We start from the raw sequence: 18,687 nt of genomic DNA, 5'->3' as shown, positions 1-18,687 counted from the left end.
CGAGATGTACCTATCATTATTCCATGTACCGATGGATGCTTCCGCAGTCGACAAGATGGGCCAGATGACTAGCGGCTCTCTTTTCAGGCGCAACTGAACACGCCCCGTTGCCACTCCAGCCTTGCGGGACAGTAGGACGCGAATGGGACAGTAGGACGCAAATGGGATGATACTCAGAGGGCCTCTGTGTGTTATAACTACGGAAGAGGCCTGACTAAGCACTCCAAGTCACGTGCCCCGGATGGTGCAAACCTTCCAACATGTTGGAACATAATGTACAGGAATCACCGCAGCCCTCTGTGGGTTCGATGACCCGTTCAGCGCTACCTAGATGATTGGGCTACCATGCCATTAGGCCACGGCACATCTAGGCTTCGAGGCTTATGTATGATAGCGCCCTCGAGAGATGGCGACAAGCTGAGGGAAATGTTCAGGGTGCATACAGGGGCATATCCCAGGAGCCCAGGTGCAGCCTTAACCACGATACGGGACCCCCAATTGACCAGGCAAGTTTCAAGGGGTGGAACAATCGCAGACAGGGCCCAAGTGCAAGACATGAGAGACAAAGCATGCTGGGTGGGAGTGTCACCATCAAAGTACATACTGTAGATGAGTCGCAATGGTTCTGGCATGGCTTGGGGCCTTCCTTGGCCATGAACGGGTCTGGGCGTCCCGGAGCGGCCACCAGTTGACCCGCACCACACAAGTCCCAGTGCGCGCCCCCCCATCCATCCCCCGTGGCTCCGATTGTGGAGTCGACCATCCATCGCCCATCACCCATCATCTATCGCCCATCTACATCGCTCAGCCACTGCTACCTAACCCAAGCTTCTACCCCCCCTCTCCGTCCGCCATCGCGACACCGCCCACACGCGCACTCGGAGCATTTCACCGCACGCCTTCCGACGAGTCTACGAGACTACCCTCCTCACCGTCGCCTTGCCGCAGAACGCTGCCCGCTCGCATCGCGTCCGCGCCCATGAAGCCTTCGTAGCGACTCCTGGCTCAGCAGCCTTCCCCGCCACACTGCGAACCTCTCCGAACGCCGCTGTCTGAGCGACAATGACGAGGAATCCCGAACGGCACACATCGCATACCTCCACCGAGAGTTCGGGCAGCTGGCGATCCAGCGATACCGTGCGCGAGTCCTTTCGCTCCCGGCCCACCGTCAAGACCTCCAAGGACTCTGCCCAGCTGTACGTCCATTGCCCCCGCCTAGCCCGCTCGCCTTGTTTCTCCCTTGCCCGTCGCACCATAGTCGCCCTCTCCCTCGCCTGAGCAATGTCTTTGCATCTGTCTCACTCTCACATGGCCGTGCTCGCTTTGCCAGAAGACTACTAACACCTTCATATAGGCAGGAAAGGGAGTCTGAAATATCCCCGGGCACAGTTCCTCCAATCCCTCCCCCCAAGGATAATGCCCCCCCGCCACGACGACCTTCGAATTGGGATGTTCCGCAAGTGAGCGATTTCCGGGATTATCGGAAGCAATTAGCTGTCTTGGACACTTCGGGCGGCCGCATACCTTCTATTTCGCGAAATCCCCCTACCGCGACGTCGCCTGTTCCTCCCTCGTATCCCTCCACGAATGGCTCTTCGACGCCTGCAGGTGTCATGAGCTTCTTCAATGATTCCAATGAGGATGTTTCGCAGCTGTCGCCAGGCTTCCGTCCCGGCAGTGGAAGAGACGAAGCAATGGGTTACGCCGGCGACACGAGGCGGCCATCTGTTGTGAGCACGGTGAGCAGTACGGGCTCGAAATCGAGCAGGGGTTATCACAAACCTTTGAAAAACATCTTCGGCGAAGATTTTCCAGGTGATTCTCGTCAGAATTCCGACACCAGCTTGGGCGCAGGTTATGGCCTCGATTCGCAGTCGACTCGTAGCCTGCGCAACCGGACAAATTCCTTCAATAATCCCCTCGCAGGTAGTCTCCATAGTCGACCGGGATCGCCGTCTAGCTCTCGCCCTCGATCCCCTCTGCCCTCGTCGGAGGTTACGCCCTGGGAATTCCAGGACTACTTCAAGGACGCTCCTGGTGCTTCTGAAAATGGTCGTGCCTCCTCTGAACAGCAGTCTGGAAAATTCGGAAAGAAGTCCCGGCTGCATCGTCACAAGGGAAGCAAGGACGACAATACCAAAACCTCCGAGGGACGTATCGATATCAGCCATCCCTTTCCCCTCCGCCCCTTGACCAGTCGTGAAGAGTCAGCATATAGCGTTAGGCGGGACCAGCAGCAATCGCTCCCCCCAACCGTTGGCTCCAAGACGGGTCTCTTCGTGCGCGCGTCAAGCCCCACGCCTAGCTCACTCAGCGATGTATCCAAAGAGCAGCTTGCGCAACGATCACCAAGCGCCAGCAAGCCTCGTACGTTTTTTCAGCGCTTCACAGGGAAAGTGAAGCAGGATCGCTCCACCCCGGAAGCATTGCGAGACCTCCCTTCATCCACAGTATCCCTGCAGCCTTCCGTACGATCCGCGAAACAGCCACGGCAGGAGCCATCTCCAGCCGGTTTGCACAAGAGAAGCCGACTGGACATGGGACTGAAGGGCGGTGCGTCTTCGAAGGAGGGCAAAGAGAAGCACAAGTTCCTCAAGTCCTCGAAGAAGTATCAGGGATACGATCAACCGCGCTTGATGGATCCAAACGAGGCGAGAGACAATGCCGTGACGAACGATGCAACGTGGAAGTTGGATACGGACCTCGATCACATGGAAGGAATCCTACAGCAGCCGCCCATGACGCCGCCTACAGGGGATGTGACGGCTCAATTCGCTCCGGAAGACGATGTGTGGGACGCTCCCGATTCCTGGGCGGTGAAACGGCTTGATGGCGAAAATATTCCGCGGCACGATGATATGGATGAGACCACTGTGAGCAAGGAGGATGAAGAAGATACGAGAACATACTGTGTGCGCATTTTCCGTGCCGACTCTACCTTTGCTACATTGTCGGCCTCGTTGACCACTACCGTCTCGCAGATCATCCAGATTCTGGGGAAAAAGACGCTACTTCAGGACGAGCTAGACAATTATCATATTGTTATGCGTAAACACGATACATCCCGCCAACTTGATCCGACCGAGAGGCCTTTGCTGCTTCAGAAACAACTACTGAAGCAGGCTGGTTATACTGAAGCGGACAGGATTGAAGAGATTGGCAGAGAAGACAACAGCTATCTTTGTCGATTTACGTTTCTCCCTGCAAAAATGACTGGTTACGCCAGTCTGGAAAGGGATCCGGGGTTCAGCAAGATGCAGAAATTCAGCCACATTGACCTCCAAGGACGCAATCTGGTAACGATCCCCATCATCCTTTACCAGAAGGCCACCGAAATCATATCTCTCAACCTTTCCCGAAACCTGTCCCTCAATGTTCCAAAGGACTTCATCACCGCTTGCACCAATCTCCGCGAGATCAAGTACACTAGCAACGAGGCGCGCAGACTTCCACCCAGTCTGGGTTTGGCAACCCGTTTAACCATGTTGGACATTTCCAACAATCGTCTACAGTCACTCGACAAAGCTGAGCTACAGAATCTACAGAGCCTCCAGGGCCTGCGACTTTCCAACAATCGCTTAAACAGGTTACCACCGTACTTTGACAGGTATCGCGCGTTGAGAAGCTTGAATCTCAGTTCCAACTGCCTGACCGAATTTCCCGACTTCTTGTGCGAAGTGCGAACCTTGGTGGATCTTGACATCAGTTTCAACTCCATCTCCAGTCTCCCTAAGATCGGGCAGCTCACATGCTTGGAACGCCTATGGGCAACCAACAACAAACTCTCTGGCAGTTTTCCCTCATCGCTTGGTAATCTTGTCAACCTGAGGGAGATTGATGTCCGCTTCAACTCGCTGAACAACATGGATGTTATGTCTCAACTGCCAAGCCTTGAATATCTGATGATCGGCCACAACTGCATATCGGTTTTCGAAGGGTATTTCGCTCGAATTCGGGTCCTGCATATGAATCACAATCCAGTGACCCGCTTTGGCGTAAGCGCACCAGTGCCCACGTTGTCGGTCTTGAATCTTGCGTCAGCAAAGCTATCTCAGCTCCCGGAGGATCTCTTCCCAAAGGTGTCCGGGCTCACCAAGCTTATTCTGGATAAGAACCATTTCACGTCCCTCTCGTCAAATATTGGAAGACTGTCCCGCCTGGAGTATCTGAGCGTCGCACGTAACTCGCTCAACGAACTACCTGCCGAAATTGGGCGTCTCGTTGAGCTTCGCTATCTGGATGTACGCGAAAACAATTTGGGCCGCTTACCCCCCGAAATCTGGTACGCTCGGCGACTGGAGACGCTCAATGTGTCGTCCAACATTCTGAGTGGGTTTCCTAAGCCTGCCTCATCCCCACCATCCATATCGAACGGCGATGATTCAGCGACCCCGTTGTCCACCCCCGGCCTCGGCAGCAGTCAAAGTTTTGAGGAGTTGGGAAAGCTTGAGGGCTTCCAGAATCGCCGTCCCAGCCAGGCGTCTGGAGGTTATCTCGCGAGCTCGGGCACATCACCGGCTACATCAACACGCAAAGGTTCCATGGCATCATATGCCACAGCAAGGAAGCCGTCCATCGCATCGCGGACGACAGAAGGAGGCAGCACCTCACGTAAAGACTCTAGTCTTACGGTTAGGCTGACCACCACTTTCGCCGGCTCTTTACGTCACATCTTCCTCGCGGATAATCGGCTCGAATACGATGTCTTCGACGAGCTTGCCTTGCTTCCTGAACTGAGAATAGTCAACCTCTCGTACAATCTCCTCAATGAGATCCCGCCGAGAATCATCCGACGATGGCATTCCCTAACAGAGCTCTACCTCTCTGGCAATGACCTGACATCGTTGCCCGCCGAAGATTTGGAGGATGTAAGTTCCCTTAAAGTACTGCATATCAACAGCAACAAGTTTCAAGTTTTACCTGCCGAATTAGGCAAGGTCACAAAGCTTGCCATACTTGATGTTGCGAGCAATGCGCTAAAGTACAATGTCTCCAACTGGCCGTACGATTGGAACTGGAACTGGAATCACAATCTGAAGTACCTGAACCTGTCTGGAAATAAGCGCCTGGAGATCAAGCCGACTGGCGCGTTCAGCGGTGGAGGAGCCGCGATGAGAGAGGGGCGAGATCTTACCGACTTCACTTCGCTGACCAATCTGCGCGTGTTGGGCCTAATGGACGTTACCATGATGATACCTTCCGTCCCTGAACAGAGTGAGGATAGGAGGGTGCGCACATCCGGTTCAGCTGTTGGGGTAATGGCCTATGGAATGGCCGACAGTCTTGGACGCAGTGAGCATTTGTCTACGATGGATATGGTTATCCCTCGATTTCGGAGTCACGATGACGAGCAGATATTGGGTCTCTTCGACGGACAGGCACTCACCGGTGGCGGCTCACGAATCGCGAAGTATCTATACGACACTTTCAAGGTTCGGTTCGCTGAGGAATTAGATCGCCTTCGGGACCAAGAAACCCCTGTGGATGCGTTGAGACGCACATACCTTGGTCTCAACAAGGAACTGGCCACTGCAGCAACACAGTCGTTGCATCAGAACCTCGTTTCCCCGCTTGCTCCGCATCGAGGCTCCCTACCAGATCTCAGTGACGACGACCTCCATTCCGGGAGCGTGGCTACAGTACTCTATCTCAAAGGCATGGAGCTCTATATCTCAAATGTTGGTGACGCTCAGGCGCTCCTCATTCGCTCCGAGGGAGGGCACAAAGTACTCACAATGAAGCATGATCCCGCCGAGGCTAGTGAACGAAACAGGATCCGGGAGGCAGGAGGGTTCGTCTCGCGACAAGGAAAGCTGAATGATATGCTTGACGTCTCGAGGGCATTTGGCTACGTGCAAATGTCACCCTCCGTCATCGCTTCTCCTCACATCACGAATGTTACGCTTGGCGATGCCGATGAAATGATACTAATCGCCTCTCGGGAGTTATGGGAGTATCTGACACCGGATTTCGCCGTCGATGTGGCACGTTCCGAGCGCAGCGACCTGATGCGAGCCGCTCAGAAGCTCCGAGACCTTGCGATCGCATTTGGTGCAACTAACAAAATGACGGTCCTTCTGCTCGGAGTTAGCGACCTCAAGAGGCAGCAAAACCGGCTTCGCTTCCCCACGCATCCTATGTCCATGGTTCCTTCTGGCTCTCCGGACGACCTGTTCGCCTCGCGCAGAGCACCCAGGCGCAAGCGGGATCAGCCCAACGATTCAAAGCTCGGTTTGTTGGATCCGGAGGTAGTCCCTCCCACCGGAGAAGTCAGTCTGGTCTTCACCGATATCAAGAACTCGACTTTGCTCTGGGAAACTTATCCGATTGCAATGAGATCGGCCATCAAGATGCACAACGCGTTGATGCGTCGGCAATTGCGCATCATTGGTGGGTATGAAGTCAAAACTGAAGGAGATGCTTTTATGGTCGCCTTTCCAACCGTCACATCCGCCTTGTTATGGTGTTTCACTATCCAAAGTCAGCTGCTGGAGGTGCCATGGCCAGAAGAGATCCTCAGCAGTGTCAACGGGCAAGAAGTTGTTGACCCGGACGGTAACGTGATCTTCCGCGGTCTCTCAGTCAGGATGGGCATCCATTATGGTAGGCCCGTGTGTGAAGTCGATCCTGTCACCAAGCGTATGGATTATTTTGGGCCGATGGTCAATCGCGCCTCTCGCATCTCTTCGGTTGCAGATGGTGGCCAAATCACAGTGTCGGCGGACTTCATCACCGAAATCCAGCGCCTATTCGAGATCAACGAAGAGGGAGATCGGAGTAATTCCCAAGGGTCTGAAGACAGTATCCTCGACGACATCAGGGTACGCCAAGAACTTCGATCCCTACAGAGCCAGGGCTACGAAGTCAAGGACTTGGGAGAACGACGCTTGAAGGGCCTCGAGAACCCGGAATACATCTACCTCATCTATCCGCATTCACTGGCTAGTCGTCTCACTGTACAGCGTCAATTGGATGCCCAAACCCTCCTGCCACCCAGCACCGCTGTCCCTGAAGAGGGTCAGCGGATGGGAGATGCGCAGTTCACGATCGACACGCAGAATGTCTGGGACTTGTGTGAGGTCAGCCTGCGCCTGGAAATGCTGTGCAGTACGCTGGAGAACCCTGGAAGTATGGAGCTAAAGCCCCCCGAGACGGCGCTCTTGGAGAGAATGAGGAGTCGTCCTGGCGAGCTGACGGATCGATTCTTGATTAACTTTGTGGAGCACCAGATCTCCAGAATCGAGGTATGTTTGCGACGGCGTGTTCAGTACGTATACGTTGCTGACTCAAATGATAGACGTGTACCACCACTCTCGCGCTCCGCCACATGGTCAGACCTTTTGGCTCGAGGCGGTTGCTCGAGCAGGCTTGCCCAATGTCTGATATTCTCGATGAACTCCAGAGCCAGTTGAAGGAGTTGCAGCAGCTGAAGGCTAACGCTGCGGCAACCACCAACGCTTGAACGATTGACGACTGCATATGAATGACTCGTACCTACCTCGTTTTGAACCCCTCCGCACGTATCTGCAATGGCGCACACGGTTGTCTCTATCAGCGCTGTGCATACGCCTACCTCCACGGCAGGATGAAACTCGCTATCATGATCGCGCGTCTCGTTCCCGGAACAATAAATACACGAGCCTGGTTATCTTTTAACGCTGCACGCCTCGTTTTATCGCCCTGGTGGCTCCTCGCTCATACATACACGCATGCATATATTTATATATATTGCTACACGACCATACACAGAAAAGGCCTGTTCGATAGGCGCACTTCAGAATACGAAAGGCTGGACAGGAAAGCGTCTTGGGCGTTGTTTCTCCTATATCATCATCAATCATTTCTCTCTCGGTTAAGGGGTTTGCGGCGAACTGGAGGGCCTCGTGCCGCTTTTTGAGAGTTCTTTGCTGTTTGACCTTTGCGAGTGGCGGTTTTTTGGGGGGCTTCGATTTCTTTTTCGGTTGAATTGCGTGAAAGTTGTCATGGTTTACGCAGCGAGTACTCTGCCATTGTCTCATGCTTATCGTTTGTGGGCGCCTGGATGTTGGTGTCTTTGATCAACGTTGCTTTTTTCGGTCTGTTTGGATGATAGGTCTTATCGTTTTGTCTTTATCAGTCATGGGCGCTCTCGTCTTGGAGGTTTGTTTGGGGGTTCGACGGGATTTGAGCGTTTTGGGATTGCGGGAGTCCGTTATGTTTATGCATGAGGAAGGAAAGAAGTGTTCTTGCTGGGGTTAACCATGTAGTTGACGTTTGGGGCTTGTGAAATAAGGGGTGATCATGTTGACGTGTTTGATGGGCGTATTGGCGGTATGGATAGCAGGAGGGAGTGTGGATAGCGTTGTTAGAGTGAATTTAGTGTGAGGACTTGGTTGATCGAGTTGATGCAGTGATTGGCGTGATTGTTGTCAGTGCTTTGGGAGTGGGTAATTGATGATGCCGGCATGCGTAGGCAATTTGAGGTGTGCTCCAAAGGGCTTTGTTTGGGATGAATTTCGCTTGTTTGTGCAATCTGGGGAATGTTGTTGTTGCGATATATTTGAGTTTGCTTGCTTGTTGTTATTGTCAAGATGCTCGGATCGATTGCGGGGATTTAGGTGAGGGAGATGCACATGTGTATCCTCTAAAATTAGAGCAGGGCGCATTCAAGTAACGCTAGCTGTAACTACGTCACAAGTTTGAAACTCTCTATGCTCATTAAACCGTTTGCCTTTTTCCGAATACGAGAGTGGAGGAGGCTGAGGGTAGATGGACAAAGTAACATGATGTACATGTGAACAAAGGCAGGAGACCCAACTGCTTGACCATGCTTCTCGAGAGCCGAGTTCGTGAATGTCCGCTCTTTGTCTCGCAATCGGCAAGGGCAACAATTGTGTTGTCGGCACCGTCAAAGAGAGACACAGTCAGTGCATTCGAGTCCATTACCAAAGATGTGCGTGAATATATAAGTATGAGTGAAGCGCAGCAGTCGAGGAAATACCAGCGCAAGATTCGAAACACAAATAAGTTCCAACTCGTGTGAGTTCTCCATCACATTCCGAATAATCAGCCACTTTGCGCTTGCTTTGACCGAGAGCTGATCAAGACAATGCGAGACAGATATTCACCTCCGAAACCAAACAATATAGCCTGCATAAACCCAACCAAACCTTCCACTCCGCAATGTCCTCCATCATGAGCCCCCTTCCTCTTGCCACCACTCCCGAAGAGGCCAAAAAGGCTATCATCGAGGAGAGTACAGGTTTACGGCTCGCTTACTCCGAGATCCGCCACTACCTACTCAAAGAACCCCGATGCCCCGTTTGCGAGCAAACGTTCCTCGACCTCCGCGAGAAATTCGTCCATAGTGTAGTCACGAAGGAGATCTTCTGGGCTCGTGCCTACCTCCGCGCCATCGACAAGATCCATCCTGACATGTTGGATATCAAGCCTTTGCCGCAGGAAGATTTGTTGCTTCGCGGGAAAAAGTGCCCCTTGTGTACCCTGACGGTTGTGTGGAGGGAGAGGGAAGGAGATGCGGGGTGGGTGCTGAAGAGGTATAGGGCGAAGAATACGTGGGAGAAGGTGCAGGCTATGAAGGAGCTGCACATCCAGATTGATCCGAAGAAGCAGAAGGCGGAAGAAAAAAGGGTGAAGGAGCTGCTTAAGGATAACAGTGTCTGATGAGAAGTGAGGGACCGTCCTGGTTCGAGTGCTGCTAGAACGTTGAGAGCTAGCATTTCAGGCAAGCTTCCTTGTCCGCGCTCAAACACACTGTTCGCTAGTCAGCGCAGATTTGATAAAATAAGGGTGGTTGACGCTAGAAACGAAAACCCCCCTTCTGCACATGTACACTCGCCAACACGGTCTTCGGGCCATCCAAGCAGCCTACGAAGGCGGATGTCCCATATTCTCCGAGGCTACGCTGTTCCTCGGCCAAAGTGATAGCACTGACCACTGGCGCGTCATGCTTTACCTATGTACGTTCCGTGAAGGCACCATATGTTCGTGAATCAAGTCGAGATTTATCACTAGAAACACTACATGGACGTAAGACACGTGGGACGATCCAGTTGTATACGCGCTATGATATCTCTAGCGACCAGGTAGCAATCGCCCATCAACCTGCGGTGCCTAGCCTTGGAGAGAGCAAACCCACATTGAGGGTTGAAAATGCGTTCCATCAAGAAGTGCCGAACAGTCCTGTCCAAGACATAAACTCCGAGAGCCTCAAATGCGATTATGGCGGCATCTGACACAAATATCTATGTGACAACGCCTGCATCGAAGAATGAAGAGCCAGTGCTGAGCATCGCACATATCGCATCGGAAGGGTTGCTCTCGGTCTCCTTCGATTTGCTCGAAGTTCCGGTAGCCACCGCTATGGTCGCATTCCTCTGCGGTGCGTAGGTTGTGCTGCATCCGCGCAATTTGACGCTGACGCTCCTGTGCATGAAGAGCGGCTGGCGCTACCCTATCGACCACTTGTGCCGCTCTGCGAAGAAGATTGGCCTCCGTGAAGAGCTGGCAGCGGCAGGTTCGCCAAGAAGCTCCGCAGAGGTAGCAGAACTCTGCACCACAGCGGCAGCTAGAATTACAGTTAGACTCCATGCAAAGGCCACACAGTGTTGGAGCGACTCACGTTATATGATTGCAACCATGCTTGATCTCAACCAAAGCTTTACAGGAGTAACATCGCTGCCAGTGCTGAGCGACTGCGAGCTCCAACGTCGCTTGCAGCGCTTGATCCTTGGGACAGTCGGATTGGTGGGAGGAATTCTTGCAGAGACTGCAGGTGGTCGCGCCGCAAGCATAGCACTTGGCCTCCCCAGCGTAGATGTCGCTTGGCGGGATAAACTTGCCGCACTGTGACCCACTGCAGTAAGTCTTGTCGACCGTATCCTTCTCCAGCTCGGCGAGTCGAAACTCGGACTTCTCCTCTGCAGACAGTAGCGTCTCGATAATCTCTCTGGGGATTGAGGTGCGGCAGCATCGCGGTGGCAGATAGGTCAGGTCCCTTTCGGTGACAGCGCGGAGGATCACACGGCGGAGACATGGCGTACAATAGTAATCCCCGCAGGCAAGCTGGGTTATCTTGTCCCATCGATATCGTTCCGTGCAGGTACAGCATTCAAATCGATTCTGGGAAAGATGTTTGAGTGCCTGCGCCTGGCTTTCCACATGCGGGATTGACGATTCGCCTTCAATTGACGGATCGCTGTAGAGTGAGTCATCAGCGATGATGAGGGCAGAGACCTTTCGCGAAAGATCATCTTCGATCAATACGGCGCGTGGTCTCTCCACTACTCCCGGCGGGGGATTCTCAAGTTCTGGGTCGTCGGTAGCCATCCGTATAGCCAGGTTCCGATCTTCCATGGCACAGTCCTCGTCTCGGGCGCTTGAAGACAGTGCCTCCGCATCGCTGTCGACAGCCATCGCGATACTGTGCGCTACCTTAGTATCTTTGAGGAGTTGTAGCTGCGCCTCAAGTTCTTGCTGAAAGACCCTTTTGGCAAATTCATCATCGGAGGCGCCTCCCTCACGACCGTTCACTTCTCCAGAGTAGCCATATGAGCGCGCTTCATCAAGTTGGCGCGTCAAGTCGACAATCGCATCCTCGAGCTGTGCCAGCTGCGTCTGACTAGGATCAGGCGGCGACATGAGGTCGACACGCGGGGAGTTGTTCGGTGTAGTAGTCGTGAACTCGCAGACTGGTGTTGGGTTGAGCGAGGGAGGAGATGGTAGCTTGCTCGAAAGCAGACGGAGAGCGAGAGAGAAAAGAAGAAGGAAGATTTCGCCAAGGTGAAGGCGAGCGAGTAAAATTTCTGTCTTCGGGTTGCGTACGCCTTCACTCACCGCAGCGGGGCAAGGAGAGCGCCAAACGAGTGCGACGCACAGAAGCTGCGTGGTGTGAGTGAAAGAGTACGCGCTCAAACTGCGCCCGGCGTTCACCACAGTGATTGATATCGCGGAAAAAGAGCGCAACCGGTCAAGTGCAAGTATTCCCAACTTTGGCCTAATCTTCTGTGGGCGATCTTCTTAACATGGAGATTGAAGTTTGGAGTCGGCTGCAACTGTCTAGCAGACGACATATCCCAACCTGAACGCCCTAACAATGCTCTTAAAACGCAACGACGCCTCTCCTAGATTGCCTCCAGCTCAAAATCATCCAGTTTGTCCCTGTATTTCATAATGTTCCTCTTGATCTTTGATGAATCGACCCAGGTAACGAAATCCTCCATGTTTCTCGTCACCAAGTACGCCGTATCCGTGACGACTTCTGTGCCGACCCTCACATGTCCTGAGATCAATCAGCTATAGTCTGTGATAACAAATCTACAAGGGCAGCTCACCCTGCTCTATGAATTTCGTCGCCGCTTGCACTGTGTCCGCCATCCGTAACCTCGTCATCACAACAGGTAACCTCCGCCTCGCAAAAGCGCTGACAGTAACTTTGTGTTCGACATCACTGAGCTTTCCTTTGCCTCCTCCACCCGTACCTAGTATGCCCATGTCGTGGAGCTTCTCGAGCAGCAAGTCCTCATGTTTGCGGCGGAAGGGATCGGAGGGTTCGAGGTTGGCGAGCCGATGCGCAAGTTGCCGTAGAGAGCCGCACAGTTGGCTGTATTTTCGATAGTCATCGGGCTGCGCAGAGTCAGTCAAATGAATAGCGCAGGCGCTAGGAGAGAGAGATGACGAAGGCGTACCTTTTGGATATGGTATCTCCGTACGACGGCAGCCTGGCGGTGATTGTTGTCGCTCTTGTAGGTGGTGAAGTCAACCTTCTTCAGCAACTTCTGCTCGTGGTACTTGAGTTTGCGGACCATCCTGGCGACAATGCGAAATGGCGAGGTGTCGAATAGGAGGAGGGATGGTTGAAGGCGTCGAAGTTGCCGTCCATCGTCGTCCGAAAATTACTCTTGGCATTATAGATCTGATCTACAAGAGGCACGTGCGGGGCGCGCAGACCCGGCGCTGTGGATCAGCGCGAACCACCCGAGCGGCGGGGCAGCCGCAGGACAAAAAATAGTGACAAAGGGAGTCATGAATCCGATGCCTTCTGGAGTCAATTTGGACTTACTCACCACACGACGAAGATTCCACGATGCCGACGGTTCACCTGCTCGACTATGTTGCGGGAAATGTGCGCTCGCTCGTGAATGCAATTGAAAAAGTCGGATACACTGTAGAATGGGTCAGGTCGCCTGCCGACATCCCCGCCGCTGAGGTACGCTTTCTGGTTGTCAACCGGCACGTCTCATTGATTTGGCACGCTGATATGGTTTCCGCCATAGAAACTCATCATTCCCGGCGTTGGTCACTTCGGACATTGTCTGTCGCAGCTCGAGAAAGCTGGCTATGTCGAACCCATTCGGAAACACATCGCCGCGGGCAAGCCCTTCATGGGCATATGTGTAGGGCTTCAAGCTCTGTTCCAAGGAAGCGAAGAAGATCCCGAAGTGAGGGGTATCGGCGTTATTCCCGCACGCTTAAAGAGATTCGACGACAAGGACAAGAGCGTACCGCACATAGGATGGAACTCTGCGAATACCTCGAGCACAGCTGAGGTGACGGGGGAGAGTCTATATGGTCTGCGACCGGACTCAAAGTACTATTACGTTCACTCGTACGCCGCGCCTTACCGCCAGGGTGAACTTGAGAAGGATGGCTGGGCGGTGGCGACGGCACGATATGGAGATGAGGAGTTTATTGGAGCTGTTGCAAGAGACAACGTGTTCGCGACCCAATTCCACCCCGAGAAGAGTGGTGCCGCCGGTCTAAGGGCGATCAAAGCGTTTTTGGATGGGAAGCGGACAGAGAAGTTGGCAGAAACGCCTCCTGCAGCAGCGACCAAAGAAGGATTGACAAGGAGGGTGATTGCGTGCTTGGATGTTCGAACAAACGACCAGGGAGACCTGGTGGTGACGAAGGGCGACCAGTACGACGTTCGAGAGAGGGACGGCGTCTCTACTGGGGGTGCGGTCCGAAACCTGGGGAAGCCAGTGGACATGGCGAGGAAGTACTATGAGCAAGGCGCAGATGAAGTCACCTTCCTCAATATCACTTCGTTCCGAAACTGTCCTGTGGCCGATACCCCCATGCTCGAGATTTTGAGGCGGACAAGCGAGACTGTATTCGTGCCCCTGACGATAGGGGGTGGCATCCGAGACACAGTCGACACCGACGGAACGAAGATATCTGCACTGGACATTGCCACCATGTACTTCAAGTCCGGTGCTGACAAGGTTAGCATTGGGTCGGATGCTGTTATAGCGGCAGAGGAGTACTACGCTCGAGGCAAAAAGCTGAACGCTACGACGGCCATTGAAACCATATCAGCTGCATACGGGAACCAAGCTGTCGTTGTCAGCGTTGATCCTAGACGCGTCTATGTAGCTTCTCCTGACGCAACACCTCACCACACCATCAAAACCAAGACGCCAGGGCCCAACGGAGAAAATTACTGTTGGTACCAGTGCACAATCAAGGGCGGACGAGAGGGACGAGATGTTGACGTGCGACAGCTCGTCCAGGCGGTGGAAGCGATGGGTGCAGGGGAGATTCTGTTGAATTGCATCGACAAGGACGGAACCAACAGCGGATTTGACATTGAACTGATCAACGATGTTAAGGATGCCATCAAGATACCCGTTATTGCGAGTAGCGGCGCGGGCAACCCAGGCCATTTCGCTGAAGTTTTCGAACAGACGGCGACAGACGCCGCTCTCGGAGCGGGCATGGTACGTTGCTCTGCCGTTCGAGGTTGCGCAGGATGCTAACGCCAGATGCAGTTTCACAGAGGAGAATACACCGTCAAGCAAGTAAAAGAGTATCTTCAGGGGAGAGGTCTTCTTGTGAGACAGTTCGAGGAGGACATATAACGGACAGTTGCATTCACTTGACGTTTGAAATCTAGACTATAGACATGATATCCCAGAGCCATCAACTACTGTATCGCAGATTTTGGTATACCCAACGCCATAACCCAAACATAATCCGGAACTCCTACAATGTGAGGGCTCAATCGCGGCGTGCCCATAACTGAACACTTTGTTGGACCTAGGCGATGGGTCCAGATGAGATGGAAAGGAGCAAGTACTTATAGTGAATAAGTGCTTGCTACACATGCTTGCTCCATTGATTGTACATGCGATGGAAGCTGCCAGATAACTCCAACACACTTAGCTGAAGTGTATGCCCTCCTGGTTGAAAGCATACAAAAGCTTCAGGAAATCGCCTTCTTCGCACTTCTGCGCTCTCTTGTCCGCAAGGTCGGTCACGTCTTCCAAGACCTTCCGAACTTTCTCCCTGACCAGTTCATACACTCGGCCTCTCTTTTTCCGACCCGATCCTTTCTGTCTGCGCGCTGCTTGTTCCGCCTGTGCCTGCTTGAAAAAGTCGGGCAGTTCATCATCCTCGTCGGGTTCGGAGAAGCCGTTGAATTCGTCGTCATCCTCCATGGTGTCAACGTCCATGTCCTCGGCTTCTCCTTCGCCATCTCCCATGGGAGAGTCATCAACGGGGATATCATTCTGCGAGCACCAAAGGCGGTAATTCCTCTCTAGCATGTCCAGCACGACCGTGGTACCAACGAAGTTCGCCCTCAGAGTCTTATTCTTCCTGTTGAAACATATGCGTAATAATCCGTCCCACTCTTCGTAACTGATCTGGGGTCTGGGAAACTTCGGTTCGATGCGAACGACGTTGGACTCGACCATGGGTGGGGGATTGAAGTTGTTCTTCCCTACTTTCATGACATGTGTTACTTTTGCCCACATCTGCACGTTGACCGATAGCCTCGAGTATAACTTGGAACCCGGTTGGGCAAACAATCTCAGCGCAAACTCGCGCTGAAACATGAGCACGCAGGAGCGGGGGGGTTGCGGCAGCGAGAGCAACTTGAAGACAAGCGGCGAAGAAATCTGATACGGTGTATTGGATATGCAAACATCAAAGTGCGGCAGCTGCGTCTTGATAACGTCGCCCAGCAGAATCTTCAGCCTCTTCTCTTCCGGCTTCCCTTGCACACGCTTGGTCAATTCGGCAGCCATGCGAGGGTCCATTTCCACAGCGGTGACCGATTTCGCCTCCTTCAGTATCAGCACCGTCAGGTTTCCTGTCCCAGGACCGACTTCCAAGACGTGATCCGACTGCTTTAGGTTCGCCTTCGCGACGATCGCGCTCGCCACCCCTGGGTTTTTGAGTATGTGTTGACCGAGGTCCTTGTTCATCTTGAAGATTGAGTGCGCCGCGTCGGCTTTGGAGGAGGGCTTGGAGTACGGCGTCGAATCTCCAGCACCCGCCCCATGGGACTTTCGCTTCGCCTTGGGCATCTTGGTGATATGGGGAAGGTGGAAGGTGGGATATGCCCTGATTGTTTGTCCGCCGGGGGCAATTCGCGACCGAAATTATTTTTGGCTGTTGAGATATCTGGCCTCTTATCGATAAGCGCACCAGTCAGCTCACAATCACGTGATGAGGCGTCACCTTCCACGGTTCTCAATGTTCAACGCGTCCAGAATCCGTCAGGGCATCAGCTTGTGTACTTTTCTGCGCGTCTCTTTGCTTCACCGCTATTTTGATCAATGCTAAAGAGTTCAGTTCGCGCTAGTTTCTCCCCAGACTGTGTTCCATCTTCCTTACGATTTTCTTCCACCACACCAGTTCCGCTACAACTTCTCTCACTTCCGTTTCTAGACGATGCATCACCAGGCTCGGCACGACAATTGAAAGCTTTCCAACGTGAAGACGCTTACCTGAACTCCAGAACCTTATTTTCTTTCCCTCCAACACCTCCGAGTAGCAACTACAGATCAAGGACACAGCGGGTCTGGAAGTATCTATTGCTCAGGGTACCCAACGCTCGCTCAGTGCTCACCGCATCTCGCCGGGGCCTGATTGTCTCAAGCACTGCTCTGAGCTTTGTAGTTAAGGAATACACCACTCTCACTTCAGCCTCACCCTTACGCAGCAATCCCCCGCTCAAGATCCGCGGGATTGCTGCAATGGCGCGCAAGACTTTCGATTCAGACTCAGATCTGTCGTCCCCTCCGGATGAGAATGCATTGGCACAACAAGCTGAAGTAGCAGTCACGTCTGAGGTGGTCAATGGTTCAAGCAGGAAGCGCAAGGCCAGAACTACTGTCAAGACAGCGAAGCGGGCGCGGAAGACCGTGATATCAGAAGACCTTGCGAATAGCGATGAAGAGGCGGAGGCAGAGGGCGAGACCCAAACGCCTTCCAAGGGCCGGGCACGAGTTTCTAAAGTCAAGGACGATGAAGAGACAATCGAACACAAGATTACAGATGGTGAGAATGGGGTGACCATTACCAAACGCAAGCGGCAGAAGCGGATCAAGATAGAAGACTTACCTCCACTACAACCGCGTACAGTTGGCAGCAAGCTTTTGGTCGGGGCGCATATCAGCTCAGCAGGAGGTACGCGTTTTCATGCGTCTTACTTCCGCACCGTGCTGCATACACTGACTTAAACACTTGTTAAACAGGTGTGCATAACGCCATCACAAACCTGGTACACATTGGGTATGTCGTCACATTGATACCCACCCTTGATAATGGACCCAGTGGCTAACAATGAAAGCTCAAACGCTTTTGCTCTGTTTCTGAAGAGCCAACGCAAGTGGGAGAATCCGCCACTCAACCCGGAACATGTGACCCTCTTTATTGACAACTGCCATAAGCATAACGTTGAGCCGGGCAGATGCGCTGTACCGCACGGCTCTTACCTCGTCAACCTGGCCCATCCCGACAAGGAGCGCAAGAAGCAAGCCTACAACTCCTTCCACGACGACCTCACACGGTGCCACAAACTCGGTATCAAGTACTACAACTTCCACCCGGGCAACTGCAACGCCTGCACTCGGGAAGAGGGCATTCGGCTCATCGCAGAGAACATTAACGAGGCCCACAAGGATCCCAAGACGGGAGAAGTCATGCCTCTGCTTGAAACGATGGCTACGCTGGGGAACACAATTGGGGGGACATTCAAGGACCTTGCGGATATAATCGAGCTTGTTGAAGACAAGGGCCGCATCGGCGTTTGCTTGGATACATGCCATGTCTTCGCTGCAGGTTACGATCTGCGAACCCCAGAATCCTTTGCCAAAGTCATGCAGGAGTTTGATGATGTGATTGGGCTCAAGTATCTTAAGGCTATGCACGTCAACGACAGCAAGGCCCCTTTGAAATCCTACCGCGATCTCCATGCTCGTATTGGTACTGGCTATCTCGGACTTCGGGCTTTTCACAACCTCGTCAACGATGAGCGGCTCCATGGCCTCCCGATGATATTGGAAACGCCCATTGAAGTCAGGGATGAAAATGGCAAGAAGATGGAGGATAAATCCATATGGGCCCGCGAAATCAAGATGCTCGAACGGCTCGTAGGCATGGATGTGGAGAGCGAGGAGTTCAAAAAAATGGAGAAGGACCTTTTTGATGAGGGTGCTAGCGAACGCGAGCGCATCGGCGAGCAGGTCGAGCGCAAGAGGAAGAAGGAGGCCGGGGGAAAGGCGCCTAGGAAGCGAAAGGCGAAGACGAAGATTGAGAGCGAGGAAGAGGAGAATGCCATTGATGAGGATATGGAGAACTCTGAATAGGAGTTCCTCTTGGTCTACCCTTGACCTGGGGGTATAATGTGCGGATCTAGGGCAGGTTTTTTGGCATGGTACTAAGCCTGTGAGAGCC

General features: G+C 53.1%; 8 protein-coding genes across 8 annotated transcripts; 4 read left to right on the top strand and 4 right to left on the bottom strand.

Annotated features, from left to right (window-relative positions):
- Nucleotides 1-91: 91 nt before the first annotated feature.
- EI97DRAFT_89708 (uncharacterized protein) lies at nt 92-915 on the bottom strand. Its single transcript, XM_033803194.1, has one exon. The coding sequence runs from the start codon at nt 765-767 to the stop codon at nt 324-326; it is 444 nt and encodes a 147-aa protein (XP_033652348.1). The 5' UTR covers nt 768-915; the 3' UTR covers nt 92-323.
- On the top strand, nt 916-7,557 carry EI97DRAFT_89709 (PP2C-domain-containing protein). Its single transcript, XM_033803195.1, has 3 exons — nt 916-1,196; nt 1,355-7,244; nt 7,298-7,557. The coding sequence occupies exons 1-3, from the start codon at nt 1,063-1,065 to the stop codon at nt 7,460-7,462; spliced, it is 6,189 nt and encodes a 2,062-aa protein (XP_033652347.1). The 5' UTR covers nt 916-1,062; the 3' UTR covers nt 7,463-7,557.
- A 1,372-nt stretch (nt 7,558-8,929) lies between these two features.
- EI97DRAFT_89690 (uncharacterized protein) lies at nt 8,930-9,704 on the top strand. The gene is made up of 2 exons (XM_033803193.1): nt 8,930-9,018; nt 9,100-9,704. Exon 2 carries the CDS (start codon nt 9,163-9,165, stop codon nt 9,661-9,663), a length of 501 nt encoding a protein of 166 aa, XP_033652346.1. The 5' UTR covers nt 8,930-9,018; nt 9,100-9,162; the 3' UTR covers nt 9,664-9,704.
- A 505-nt stretch (nt 9,705-10,209) lies between these two features.
- On the bottom strand, nt 10,210-11,328 carry EI97DRAFT_451340 (ariadne RING finger; the record flags this gene model as incomplete). The annotated part of the gene is made up of 2 exons (XM_033800341.1): nt 10,210-10,567; nt 10,622-11,328. The coding sequence occupies 2 exons, from the start codon at nt 11,326-11,328 to the stop codon at nt 10,210-10,212; spliced, it is 1,065 nt and encodes a 354-aa protein (XP_033652345.1).
- A 794-nt stretch (nt 11,329-12,122) lies between these two features.
- Nucleotides 12,123-12,806, bottom strand: EI97DRAFT_451339 (alpha-L RNA-binding motif-containing protein; the record flags this gene model as incomplete). Its single annotated transcript, XM_033800340.1, has 3 exons — nt 12,123-12,280; nt 12,333-12,624; nt 12,687-12,806. The coding sequence occupies 3 exons, from the start codon at nt 12,804-12,806 to the stop codon at nt 12,123-12,125; spliced, it is 570 nt and encodes a 189-aa protein (XP_033652344.1).
- Nucleotides 12,807-12,999: 193 nt separating this feature from the next.
- Nucleotides 13,000-15,008, top strand: EI97DRAFT_434706 (imidazole glycerol phosphate synthase HisHF). Its single transcript, XM_033798696.1, has 3 exons — nt 13,000-13,207; nt 13,275-14,720; nt 14,772-15,008. Exons 1-3 carry the CDS (start codon nt 13,085-13,087, stop codon nt 14,859-14,861), a joined length of 1,659 nt encoding a protein of 552 aa, XP_033652343.1. The 5' UTR covers nt 13,000-13,084; the 3' UTR covers nt 14,862-15,008.
- Nucleotides 14,869-16,368, bottom strand: EI97DRAFT_434705 (dimethyladenosine transferas-like protein). The gene has a single exon (XM_033798695.1). The coding sequence runs from the start codon at nt 16,311-16,313 to the stop codon at nt 15,162-15,164; it is 1,152 nt and encodes a 383-aa protein (XP_033652342.1). The 5' UTR covers nt 16,314-16,368; the 3' UTR covers nt 14,869-15,161.
- A 617-nt stretch (nt 16,369-16,985) lies between these two features.
- On the top strand, nt 16,986-18,599 carry EI97DRAFT_451336 (AP endonuclease; the record flags this gene model as incomplete). The annotated part of the gene is made up of 3 exons (XM_033800339.1): nt 16,986-17,418; nt 17,487-17,523; nt 17,582-18,599. 3 exons carry the CDS (start codon nt 16,986-16,988, stop codon nt 18,597-18,599), a joined length of 1,488 nt encoding a protein of 495 aa, XP_033652341.1.
- Between the last annotated feature and the right edge of the window lie 88 nt (nt 18,600-18,687).

Source organism: Westerdykella ornata, assembly GCF_010094085.1.
Source record: "Westerdykella ornata strain CBS 379.55 unplaced genomic scaffold EI97scaffold_17, whole genome shotgun sequence".
Lineage (NCBI taxonomy): Eukaryota > Fungi > Ascomycota > Dothideomycetes > Pleosporales > Sporormiaceae > Westerdykella > Westerdykella ornata.
Note: the sequence above shows the minus strand (reverse complement) of the source record. Positions and strands in the feature narration are given on the sequence as shown.

Bases quoted from the DNA above. Each gene is read 5' to 3' on its own strand.
- EI97DRAFT_89708 (XM_033803194.1), bottom strand. From the start codon at position 767: ATGGATGGTCGACTCCACAATCGGAGCCACGGGGGATGGATGGGGGGG.
- EI97DRAFT_89709 (XM_033803195.1), top strand. From the start codon at position 1,063: ATGACGAGGAATCCCGAACGGCACACATCGCATACCTCCACCGAGAGT. The intron at 1,197-1,354 runs GTACGTCCATTG...ACCTTCATATAG, and splicing joins TCCAAGGACTCTGCCCAGCT to GCAGGAAAGGGAGTCTGAAA. The intron at 7,245-7,297 runs GTATGTTTGCGA...CTCAAATGATAG, and splicing joins ACCAGATCTCCAGAATCGAG to ACGTGTACCACCACTCTCGC.
- EI97DRAFT_89690 (XM_033803193.1), top strand. From the start codon at position 9,163: ATGTCCTCCATCATGAGCCCCCTTCCTCTTGCCACCACTCCCGAAGAG.
- EI97DRAFT_434706 (XM_033798696.1), top strand. From the start codon at position 13,085: ATGCCGACGGTTCACCTGCTCGACTATGTTGCGGGAAATGTGCGCTCG. The intron at 13,208-13,274 runs GTACGCTTTCTG...TTTCCGCCATAG, and splicing joins CCGACATCCCCGCCGCTGAG to AAACTCATCATTCCCGGCGT. The intron at 14,721-14,771 runs GTACGTTGCTCT...CGCCAGATGCAG, and splicing joins CCGCTCTCGGAGCGGGCATG to TTTCACAGAGGAGAATACAC.
- EI97DRAFT_434705 (XM_033798695.1), bottom strand. From the start codon at position 16,313: ATGCCCAAGGCGAAGCGAAAGTCCCATGGGGCGGGTGCTGGAGATTCG.